Source organism: Euphorbia lathyris, chromosome 4 (assembly GCF_963576675.1).
Source record: "Euphorbia lathyris chromosome 4, ddEupLath1.1, whole genome shotgun sequence".
Lineage (NCBI taxonomy): Eukaryota > Viridiplantae > Streptophyta > Magnoliopsida > Malpighiales > Euphorbiaceae > Euphorbia > Euphorbia lathyris.
The window spans coordinates 58,272,161-58,285,000 of record NC_088913.1 but is presented as its reverse complement, the minus strand read 5'-3'; the positions used below and the strand labels follow the sequence as shown (position 1 = coordinate 58,285,000).

The 12,840-nt window shown below is 34.8% G+C and overlaps 1 protein-coding gene across 7 annotated transcripts; it reads left to right on the top strand.

The window, feature by feature from the left end:
* Positions 1 to 6,220: 6,220 nt before the first annotated feature.
* LOC136227385 (probable protein S-acyltransferase 15) lies at positions 6,221 to 12,071 on the top strand. 7 transcript variants are annotated; one of them, XM_066016033.1, is made up of 7 exons: positions 6,221 to 6,588; positions 7,722 to 7,814; positions 7,925 to 8,026; positions 8,116 to 8,187; positions 8,857 to 8,955; positions 10,539 to 10,634; positions 10,755 to 12,071. In XM_066016033.1, exons 1-7 carry the CDS (start codon positions 6,316 to 6,318, stop codon positions 10,845 to 10,847), a joined length of 828 nt encoding a protein of 275 aa, XP_065872105.1. In that variant the 5' UTR covers positions 6,221 to 6,315; the 3' UTR covers positions 10,848 to 12,071. The 7 variants fall into 7 exon arrangements, with proteins under 7 accessions (XP_065872105.1, XP_065872101.1, XP_065872106.1 ...); XM_066016029.1 differs by having other exon boundaries at positions 6,221 to 6,600; XM_066016034.1 differs by having other exon boundaries at positions 7,731 to 7,814; positions 10,539 to 12,071.
* The last annotated feature ends 769 nt before the right edge of the window (positions 12,072 to 12,840 follow it).

Sequence of the window (12,840 nt, the reverse complement as noted above, 5' to 3'; positions counted from 1 at the left end):
CCCCTCCTTAGTCATTGAATTCTTCACCACCCTCACCTCCAATAATGTACCTAGAGCCGCGCTTTTCAATTCCCGCCTCCAAAACCGTCCCCTCACCATTGACACCCAATGGCTTCGCAACCACTTCACTCACCAAGTGGAGCCTAGCGTCGCCCATTGGCCCGACGGTGTCTCCGCTCCCGAATTTTGGGCCTCCATTACCGGGTCCGATGACTATCACGTATCCAACCTCCACCCGTCTTGTATTCATGACCCTATTCTCCAGCTCCTTCACCGCTTCATCTCCTTCTACTTCACAGGAAAATCCGAGTCTACCAAGGTCAACAAACATGAACTATTGGCCCTCTACTGTTGTGCCAAAGGGCTCACCTACGACCTCGCCTACCACGTGGCCGTCCACCTCCGCGCCACACCCATCCGGAAACGGGCCAAACTCGGGTTCGGCCACCTCATCACCATCTTCGCCCTCTCCACTCTCGGCTCCGACGCCATTGAGCGCCTCCCGCGCCTTGTGCCTCGGCCGTTTGACAAAAACGCCTTTAAATCCTTAAAGCGTCCAACTTCCGACCCGGGCGAGACTTCGGGGGCGGCTCATTCCCATGCGGAAGGGGACTCGGATTCAAGCATGGGTCTCAATTTCAGTCCTCCACCCCTCCACGACTTCAACGCTCTTTATGCTCGGTTGGATATCTTGGAGGATAACCAACGCCGGGACCGGGTTCATTATGACTCCCAATTCGCCACCCTCAACACCCGCTTCGACTCCATCAAAGCACAACAACGGGAGGATCGGGTTCATCTCGATGCTCGATTCGACGCCCTCACCAACTCCTTCGCCTTCTACTTTAACGTCCATGATAATCCGCCTCCACCACAACCATAGTTTCCATTTTTTTTCTCTTTTATGTTTTCTTTATGTATTTTCTTTTGTTATTTCCTATGTTATTTTTCTGTTTTTAATGTACGATGTTCTTTTACGTAAAATCGTTAAGTTCCGTTCGTGTTGTGTGCTTTCGTTATTTTCGTTTTTCTTATTTAGAATAACACCACGCAGGGCGTACCCCATGGTACGCCCCGCGTACCCACCATTTTTATGCTTAAAAAAGTTCAGAAACTCAAACACGCGGGGCGCCCTGTTCCTGTGCCCCCGTGTATTTGAGTCTCTGACTCCAAAAGCAATAAAAACGCCGCCCTACGCGGGGCGCCCCCTCTATTACGCCCCGCGTATTTGTTTCTCTGACTCAAAACGCAATAAAAATGCTACCCTACGCGGGGCGCCCCCTGGGCACGCCTCGCGTAGGGCCCCTGACCACTAAGGGTCTTCTTTTCCTTCCTTACCTTTATTTTATTTTTGTTTTTGTTTTGACTTCTTTTTGCGACGCCCTTGGAATAGGCGTCATTTTAAATAACGCGGAGGGCCGTGCAACCCCGCACTTTCAGTTTGTTTTGCACTAACAAAACCAAAAATAATAAAAATAAAAATTAAATAACCTACAAAATAATTAAACTAATTTATTGACTCTTTAAAATTTTCCCGACACGCTATCCCTCCTTCGGAAATTAATTAAAGTTCCGTTATTTGTCATCAAAAATAAAAGCATCAGAACATAAGGGAATGATTCAATTAAGAGATTTTAGTCTTGATCTTAAAGTTAGGGAATTTGTGCAAAACTTAGGATTAGTACTAAACTAAGGCATTGAGGCTTAACCAAAATGTTATCTCCATAATAAACTTTAAAAAGGCAATAAAAACGGGATAGTTGAGAATTTAGCGAAGACTTGATAGTACACAATTTAAACCCGAATCTTTGTGAGGTATTTTTGAGCCTAAAAGAGTTCGTACGAGAACTCTAATTCTTTCACAATTTTTCGAGAGCTTTGACTTCACTCGACTCATAGAATTTGCATCCAATACCGGGTTAAGTACACTTATTTTTGGTAAAAAAGGCAATAGATGATAAACAGAACCCACTTAGGCTAATTTTTCTTAATTTATTTTTTCTCGTTTTCATTGAACATTAGGAAACCCCTTCGAGCCTATTAACCAACCTTTTTGTTAATACCCGTTTAAACATTTAACCCTTTTTACTCTTGTTCAAATACCGACATAACCAAGTTGCACCCGAATTACCCGAAATAAGTCACGGCCTTAGCAAATGAGCACCATAAGCTTTCAAAAATTTTGTTTTTGTGCCTCTATCAAAACAAAGGATACGATAAAAATAAAAAGGCATTCTCAAGCTTCACCTGAGCAATTTTGAAGTATATTTTGTAAAATTCGTCAAGGCCGAAATAAACAAAGATACGGTGCAATCACAAAACGGTATTTTTGAACTCGAGTTTCTTTAAACTAACCACTAAAGAAGCCACCCACATTACAACCCCCCTCCGGGTTCATTTTTAATATTGCCTAACCATATTTTACGAGGAAAAACCCGGATGAAAATGCAAATTCAACATGATCTCGAGTAAGTGCAAAGAAGAGTGCTAAAACACCGACCCACCTAAAATTGAGCGTAAGAGCGAAATCCCTCGGTGAGGTACTATCGGGTTCTCAAAAGATAATCAACCCCTGTTAATATTGCCTATTAAATCTTGATCATGGAGGTTTCAAACAAGTTTCGTACTCAATTGTTTGCGTAGGTACTTACCGAAACCTTTGCACAAAACCATAACTTTGAAATCACGCACTTGGTAAAACCAACATTCGGTTTGTTTCTTAATTTTCTCAATCCCTTGTCTTTCGATTTCTTTTACTTGAGGACAAGTAAAACTTTAAAGTCCAAGGAGGTTTGATAGGGGTATTTTACCCCTATCTTTTAGCGTGATTTACGGGTTGATTTTGGATAAAATAAATAAGTTTAATTACAAAAATAAAGTGTTTTGATAAAATAAAGAAATAAAAATAAATCTCGTACTTTCATTTAATTTTCCGTGCTTTTGATTAGTTTAGGAAATAAAAACGTCAAGCTAACTCGGCTCGCAAGATTTGTATTTCAGGTACGAGCATGGAGCAAAAATCTACTCAAATACACGGGGCGTACAATCCTTTACGCGGGGCATGAAATATGTTGTCAGCAATGATTGCCTTATCCGCAGGAGCCATGTGGAATTGACTCAGCATACGCGGGGCGTATGACACATGTCGGAAATGATTGGCCTAATCCTGAAAGTCAGACTGTACTGTCTCCCTGAGTCAACTCTTCGTACGCGGGGCGTATAACCATACACGCGAGGTGTACCAGGCAATTCCTCAATGATAAAAACTCAGAGACTCTTTTACGCGGGGCGTACTTCAGCTACGCACGGCGTAAAAGCTCCAATTCAAGCAATAAAACTTCAGAGACTCAAACACGCGGGGCGTACTTTAGCTACGCAGGGCGTGCTTGAGACAACAAGACAACGAATTGGTCCACATGCAGGAGATTTCTGACGGAATGGGCACTTACGCGGGGCGTATCATGGGATTTCTGCACCAAATAATGTTGCTCCATACTTGTACTTTATGAAGTTACAAACTTGCCCTTGTTTGATGTCTATAAATAGGAAGCTCTTGAACTTCATTTGATACCAAGAAATAATTACACACTAGAGAGCAAACTATACTTGTTTTGGTATTTGTTATAGTATAGATTCAGTTTTTGTAGCTAAACTCTCCACCTCGAGAGCTTGTTCGGTTGTTTCGGCATTCCATCGAAGTTCTGCTCCAACATTCGTCACCAAGCTCGAGAGTTCCACCTCCACGACCTAGGAGACGGCTTTGAGTCCGGTTAGCTAGTTTCAAGGGCGGATTCTCCCCTTTTACGTGCTAATTAGCTTGTACTCTTCCTATGTACTAGGCTTGGTTGTATTCCATTTATATACATTTCATATTTATAATTTCATGATTTATAATCTCTATTTCCCTCTACGCGTTAATGTTTGCTACTTGTTTTGATATTGATAATTGATTATTATGTAGGAGAACGTGATTTCCGACGCCATTCAGGCTATCTTTAGGGAGTTATATAGGTGTTGCCCTATCGGAAGTGACAAACCGGAAACCGTAAGAATTGACAAACCATGGAACTTACGGGCCCTAGTTTCTAATTCCCCCGCATTAGACACGCCTTGACTAGGATTTTTTTTTACTTGAGCTTCAGGGATCTTAAAATGACCGTCTAATTTAGACGAGTCTAATAGTATAAAATTTTCTGAAAACCAATGTTAGAAATGTCGGAAAAATGTATTTTAAAGAAAAGAAATAAAACATTTTTCTGTTTGAACAATACAAGTATTATGTTGGAACAAATGGTACACTGATTTGGAACAATGTAAGTAGGATATAAAACGTATCCAGAAAATTATCAAAAAATTTAAAAACATGTAAAACATCATTTTAAGAAACTTTAATTCTTGGCTCAAAGCGAAATTCCTTACAGTTTTGACCCAATAAATTGTTGAAGCATGTAAAATGGATAAAATTAAGGAACAAGTTTTATTGGGACTAAACCGTAAGAAATCCCGCTTCGACCCAAGAATTAAAGTTTCTTAGAATAATGTTTTACATTTTTTGAAATTTTTTAAGAATTTTCTGGGCTCTTTTTTTCTCGCGAGAAAACGTCCACCCGGATTCCGTTCACCGGATTTTTTTTTACTTGAGCTTCAAGAATCTTAAAATGACTGTCTAATTTAGATGAGTCTAATAGTATAAAAAATTTCGAAAAACGAGGTTAGAAATGTCAGAAAAATGTATTTTAAAGAAAAGAAATAAAACAATTTTCTGTTGGAACAATATAAGTATTATGGTGGAACAAATGATATACTGATTTGGAACAACGTAAGTAGGACAAAAAAACGTGTCCAGAAAATTATCAAAAAATTCCAAAAATGTAAAACATTATTTTAAGAAACTTTAATTCTTGGTTTAAAGCGAGATTCCTTATATTTTTTACCCAACAAATTGTTGAAGCGTGTAAAATGGATAAAATTAAGAAAAAAGTTTTATTGGGACTAAACCGTAAGAAATCTCACTTCGACCCAAGAATTAAAGTTTCTTAGAATAATGTTTTACATTTTTTGAAATTTTTTGAGAATTTTCTGGACACTTTTTTGCTAGCCGGAAAACGCCCACCCGGATTCCGTTCACCGGATTTTTTTTTTCTTGAGCTTCATGGATCTTAAAATGACCGTTTAATTAAGACGAGTCCAACGGTATAAAATTTTTTGAAAAACGAGGTTGGAAAAGTTGGAAAAATGCATTTTAAAGAAAAAAAATAAAACAAATTTCTCTTTGCTTTTATTTACAAATTTGTCACCTTCTTTTGGTTAATTACAAAATTGATCCTTGTCACATAATAAGATTTGTCACATTATAAGAGATGTGTCACACCTGATCTCTCCTATATATATATATATATATATATATATATATATATATATATATATATATATATATATATATATATATATATATATATATATATATATATATATATATATATATATATATAAAGGATTACAAAGAATCATAATCTAAATATACAGGATAGAGATAAAACTAACAAATTATATCTCTAATAATTCAAAAATAATTACCTAATTATCCTAGAGATAAATAAGAGTATTTATCTTTAACAATGAGATCACCAGATGTAAGTGAAAATTCATTTCATCCTAGAGAGAATGATGAATAACTTCATCCAACTGTTGTTGGTGCATTAATGTATATTGGTAATAATGCAAGATTAAATATATCATTTTTTTTTATATAAATCTATTGTAAAGATTTAGTTCTTCTCTAACAAGAATGAAACTAAGCCTATTTTTTATATCTCCTACGAACAATTGATATAAAGTTGTTCTATTCTAATAAATGCAAATCACATTTAGTTGATTATGCAGATGCAACATATTTATCTCATCCACATAAAATGCGATCATAAATGAGATATTTATTTATTTGTGGAAGAATTGTTATATCATAGAGGTTTATACAAAGAAAACTCTAGGTGCTACTTCTTCAAATTATGTAGATATAAAAACGTAATACATGAAGTAAGTCGAGAATGTATTTGCCTAAAATCATCGATTTTAAAATGTAGACTTAAAATGTACAATAATGTTTTTATACAATGGGCCGGGTTTCCAGTGTCCTGAACCTTAATCATCAAAATTGGTTAATCAATTTTAATAAAAACGTAATTAAAGGCCCAAAAGCACTAATCCCATCCTTGTTTGTTCTGTCGTGATCTTGATTCTTGTTCTTCACTACCCAAATAACCAGCAACTACCACACCGATTTTTACTTCTCAGCTCAAATCTCATAAATCCACGATGAAATTGCAGAGATTCCTATCGATCCCGGTGTTTAGTGTGTTCTTATTGATGGGTTTGATTTATTATTCTACCCTCTTCATCATAATACAGAATTGGATTGGGTTGCGGAGCTCAGCTGGAACTTTGAATGCCGTGATCTTTACTTTTATGGCTTCTTTATGTCTTTTCTCATTTTTCGCCTGTGTTCTAACTGACCCTGGACATGTTCCTGCCTCTTATGTCCCTGACGTCGAAGGGAATAATCAATCTGATCAACAATCTCAGAGTAATGCAAGTTATTATGTACCTACATTTCCTATATTTTATACTTTTTTTTTTTTTTAAATTCTGTTTGGTTGATGAGAAATTAAGCAAGAATGTGTATTCATGTGTTAATTCCCTTTTATTATGCCCTTAAAGAGATTCCAGCTCTGGCGTTTGCTTAATTCAGTTATTAGTTTGTGCTATTTTTTGGATTTGTCGAATGATTTACTTGCAATTTTATGTTTAATTATGAGAAAAAACCATACTTAAAACGTTGTGTTGTAGTTGATTTCAAAATTTGTGGTGGATAAGAGGCATAGCTGAGTGAAATCTTATGTTCTGAGTATCAAACTTTAGTAATGACTCGGTGATCTGTTCATGTCTTTGTGCACGGTTTTAAGTAACATATTTTGATTTTTTATTGTCTAAGTCGAAGTTTTGATGGCAATGGCAATCATTTCCCTTATTAACATCAGTTGATTGAGAATAGTTATGTGGACTTTGATTTCAAGTTTTAAACCAGAGCTCATGAAGACTTCTTTTGGAGGTAAAGCTCTATCAGTTACAGCTGTAACTGTGGGTTAACTGATATGATATGTCATATCACTGTCAAAAGGGAGCAAGAAGCTTATTAGCTAGAATAGTGATAGCAAATGAATGTATGGAACTCCATAGAGAATTTTGATTTAGGTTCTGAGACATCTTCATATAGGAATGTCTGTCTTTCTCGAATGATATTCTTAATAAACGGTCTAAGAAACATGCACAAGGACATTTATATGATCAATATCCTAGCTTAAAGTGCTTCATGTGATTTTTGCAAACTGGCCTTCAATGGAAGAGCTTAATTAAAAGGTTTGTTTATAAACTATGGTATGCATACCATGGCCAACTCATTCCTATGCAAAGATGTTCAAATCACCCAAGCAAGCTTGAGCATTAATCTAAATGCTTATCACCAGAGGATGAATAATATTGAGCATCAGCTATAAGGGTTGCAATTATGACCTTGGACTCCACCAACGCCAAAGTATTGATTATTTTAATGTAGCACAAGTGTGTTATATAGCAGACTTTTTTTTTTATTTTCTTCCTTGAATGTAAAACCTTTTGCTTGTTTTGTAAACTTTAATGTTATACTAATGGATAAATTATCATAGGATTCACAGTTGAAGCAGTGTGACAAGTGTTGCATGTACAAGCCTCCAAGGGCTCATCATTGCAGGATCTGCAGAAGGTGTGTTTTGAGGATGGTAGGTTAGGCTAATATTCTTTGCTTTAAATTTTTTACTTAGTGAGTCTCAAAATTGATAAAAAAAAACATACAAAATAGGTTCTCATTTCTTCCTAAAACTGGTTGCAGGATCATCATTGTTTATGGATAAATAATTGTGTTGGTTATTGGAACTATAAGGCCTTTTTCATATTAGTTCTCTATGCAACTGTGGCAAGCATCTATTGTACGGTAGGCTACTTTGTCCCTCTCCCATTTTCTGCTTGCTAGCATATAATAAATTGTCTAAGATTATGATAGAAAGCTTATGGGTGCCTCAGGTCCTGATAATCACCAGTGTGTTCCAACAGGAGTGGGATTTTGTTGGAAGAATGCCCCTAAAGATTTTTTATGTAAGTGAGATTATTTAAATCTTATATAGTAGTCTAATGTATAGTTTGACTTTATTGAATTCGTCTCACCAAATGTTTTTGTAATTTTAGAATTCTATATGTGACAAGTAACATATCTTTTATAAGAAAAGGAAAGGCCTCGCAATATATGTCAGGCAGCATCAAGTTAAGGTGTAAAAAGCTGAAAGAATATGTGATATTTTGCTGGAAGGAGGTGAGAATGTTGCATAGGGAGAAGGAAAGTTTTAGGAGAGATGGGGATTCACTTTGATTGTGAAAGTGGACTATCCTCCACTGGACAGAGAGTGGAAGGAGCAAAAAATGATCCTTTAATGACTTAATTTTCCTCTATGTGCTCTTCAAACAAAAATAAAAGATGAAGTGCTTCCTTTATTTTTTTTTCTACCTTCGATCCGCTGTAATATAATCTGCAGCATGAGATCTGAGGTTCTTCTGTTATGGAAATGTTAATGTCGCTATGCATTATAGTGAGCTCCAGTAATATATAATGAAATATTCTTCTTACATACGTTAAATTTAAGAGCTCTAGGTTGTTTGATCTTCATAGCACGCTTCTCATTTGGATTCTTCTCTTCGTATGACTATACAAGTGTGCCCCTTATACGTCTTTAAAATTATTATAAAGTTCTGATAGTGGTAATATTTTAGATTGTATTTGGAGTAAAAATGGCAGCCTTGGGTGCAACACTTGGAACTCTCCTAGGTTGGCATATGTACCTGATCGCTCATAATATGACAACCATAGAGGTAAGGTTTCAGATTTCAAACTTCGCCTATATAATTAGCTGGTAGTAGTTCAAATTTTATCTTGAACTTGATGCCCTTTTGCAGCTCTGAATTTGGAGAATAATTTCACACAATTAAACATTGGCTCATAAAGTTTATCATGATTCATTGTATCAAAGTTTCCGTGCGTCATAGTATCCAAGTCATTCGTACATACCTAGTTACATTCGTAATTTATTAATAGGCCATTATAGAAGAATTTAATGCATATCAAATGATTAAGTTGGTCATATTAGGTTACTAAATTTATTAGGATTTGTTTTCAATTTTGTTTATATATGTGTAAGTTTTCATTTGATCAATAAATTGTTTTGACTTGGCCAAACTTGGAGTAAACAAGTGCATGATGCTATGAGAGCATATCCAAGAGACTCTTACACTCTCTAAAAGTAATATAAATAATAAGGAGGCACTAGGAGTGGAGAGAGATCTCTATTAATAGAGGGGATGAAGAGACTCTTAGTGATTTGAGGAGTCACTCAGAGGCTGTTGGAGCTGATTTTTAACTCACTCCTCAAATTTTAACTTAAGCCTCAAACTAAGAGGCTATTGGGGATGCTCTAATTAGCTATTCTTAAAAGTTATCTACAATTTTAAATTGAAAAGGCTTTACATTTCTTTGGCCTCTTGCTTAACTCTTAGGGTCCGTTTGGTATGCCGTAATGCAATGTAATGTAATCAATGTCGTAATGTAATCAAAGTTGGAATAGAATGACTATTCCATTCCATTACATTACAACTTGTAATGTAATGGAATGGAATAGTCATTCTATTACCATGTTTGGTTGACAATTATGATGTAATGTAATAACCATTACAATACTTATATGTTCCTAATTAAATGCAATCATAAAATTTTATTTACATAATTAAAATCAACGAAAAACATAAAAAATGTGAAAAATCGAATCGAAATCAAATACAAAATTAGATTAACCGAAATCAATAAATTAGTATATAGTTTTTCGCTTTATCATATTTTTTTACATTTTTCTCGTTTCTTTTAATTTCCATTTTCAACATTTTTCACCGTTTTTCTATTTTCTCATTTTTCGCATTTTTTCGGTTTTTTGTTTTTTTTTTTTCAATTTTCATGTTTTCTACTTTTTACGTTTTTGACAAGAATGAGAGGTAAGATTGAGAGGTGAGATTTAAGAAATGAGAGGTTAGATGACAATGTAATGAGAATTCAAGTCATTTTTCTATGTAATGGGGATTACAAGATTTCTTCAACAAAATTTAACTCAAGGATTTCTCATTCCATTACAATGAAATTGTAATATGCAACCAAACATGGTAATGAGCCTTCAATGTAATGGTCATTCCATTACGAAGGTCATTACATCTTACCAAACGGCACCTTAAGGTTTAGTTGTAATTGCAAATTGGTGATTAACTCTTTTGTAAATAATCATATGTCCTTGGTCGGTTAATTGTTGAAGGGTCACGTTTTGCAAGTGCATAAGTTGAAGGTGAAAATATGAACTTGTTTTTATGTGGATGATTGTGTATTACTGATAAGAATTACATTGGACCTTTAACAGTATTATGAAGGTATACGTGCTGCATGGTTGGCTCGGCAATCTGGGCAGAATTATCGACATCCATTCGACATCAGTGTTTACGGAAATATTACCTTGGTCTCTCTCTATCTTTCTCATTATATTACACATTTCAGCTCAGTTGCCAGTTCTAATCTCAACATGCAGAGCTTATATGCATTTACATTATTGAAGTACTGATTTGTATTCTTTAATTAGGTATTGGGTCGGAACATGCTCAAATGGTTGTGTCCCACAGCAGTAAGCCATCTGAAAGATGGCATGAATTTTTCTACTTCACATGATAGCTGATACACATTCTATTGAGCTCTTAGAACCGAGGTCAATATGCTCAACTTATTCAGTATCTGGGCAGTTTGCAAACTCTTCTTCTATTCTTTGAAAATTTCTCGAGATGAGAAGAAGCTAAAAAGCACTACCCCATACTGACACCAATTACAGTGATTTCTGGTTAGCCTCAATAAACTTAGCTATAAGTTTTTCAAGCACAGTGTATCTATAGAATCAAATGAAAACTTCTTTTACAGAGTGTAACGCAATCATCACGGGCATTGTAAATTGAAACTTCTTTTAAAGCACACACTGTATTAATTAAAAGAGAATACTTCAACACTGTTTTGTGTGAAGAATACAGTGTTTTCTGTGAACAAATTATGTTTTGTTGGGTATTGATAAAGTATTATCAGATGAGATGTACTTTGAGATTGCAGATTCAGGTGATATAATCATAATTGTTTTGATGGAAAAGTAGAAGCATGGGTTTCAGATTGGACAAAAAGTACATTCCTAGCTCCTAATTGTATTAGGATGTACTTTTTCCAAACAAGGAGGAATAACATTGATGGAGTTGTTGAAATATGAGGCAGAAGTTAATACTTGTTAAAAAGCTGCCTTTGAGTAAAGAACTGAACATTTTCCTCTTACACATATGATAGTGATATATAGCAGCAGGAATATGCAAAGTTCATATGAAAATGATTGATTTTTTGAATGAAGAAAGAGTTTGCGTTTGTTCCTTTCCTTGTAAAGAAGAGATGTTTTGGTACTTTGATCTGTTTGTAGTTTTGCTTTTATGCTCAAGGGGATTGATGGACTTTTTGTCTACTGGTTTTTTTTTTTATTACTGAATGCAGATGTTACTTTTGTTTTGTTTTTTATTAGGTTGTGCAGATGTGAATGAGTCAGAAAACAAAAGATAAGGTGAGTCAGATATTCTGTATATTTTTGGGTAAATTGCACCAATAGTGACTGAGGTTTGGGGGTAAGTTTAAAAAAGGTTACTAAATTTCATTTTATTTCAATAAGTCATTTAACCAATTCAAATAGAAAATATCAATAGAAATGGTGACATTACAATTATGTTGGAAAGAACTCTGTTACGTGTATCATGACAGTTGTGTAGGTCATGTGACAAGCTAAAAATAAATAAATATATATTCTTTTTTGTAACCACATTACAGTTTCAAACATTTGAATTAGGTAGATAATAAATATAATTTTTACTTTTTCTTGTCATTTAAATGCTCTGTTTGGTAAAGAGTTTTTTGAAGTAAAATTAGAAGTTTGAGCCACTTTATATATTTTGATTAGTCAAATCTCTAATAGTGGTGTTTGATGAGAAGAGGTTTGAAAAAGCTTATTGGGTCCAAAAAGCTCATTTTAGGAGTTTTTCAATTAGCTTATTGCTCTATCTCTTTTTATGGATATTTTTATCCCGTAATTAATATTCTTTAATCCCAAATAAAGGCTTAATGCATATTTACACCCTTAAACTTGACATATTTTGCCTGAACTTTCAAAATAACCTATCACACATCTATAATTGGCTTTAAAAACCTATTATACACTTATAGTTGGCTTTAAAAACCTATCACACATATAATTGGCTCATTCGGACCTCCTGCACATAAAATCATCGATTTCTCATCTTTGACAGATGAGACGGCATACAGAATGAATTCACATGCTTTTCTTTTTTCCTATAGTATGCATGCCACTTCAACTGTCAAAGATGACATATCAACGATTTTGTGTGCAGAAGATCCAAATGAGCCAAATATAAGTGTGTGATAGGTTTTTAAAACCAACTATAAGTGTGTGATAGGTTTTTAAAGCCAACTATAGGTGTATGATAAGTTATTTTAAAAATTCAGGGTGCCATCGGACAAAACGTGTAAAGTTTAAGGGTGTAAATATGCATTAAGCCCTCAAACCATATCCTTATTTATGATTGATAATTTTTTATATCTAAAATAATAGATTGAAAATTCAAATTTAAATTAAA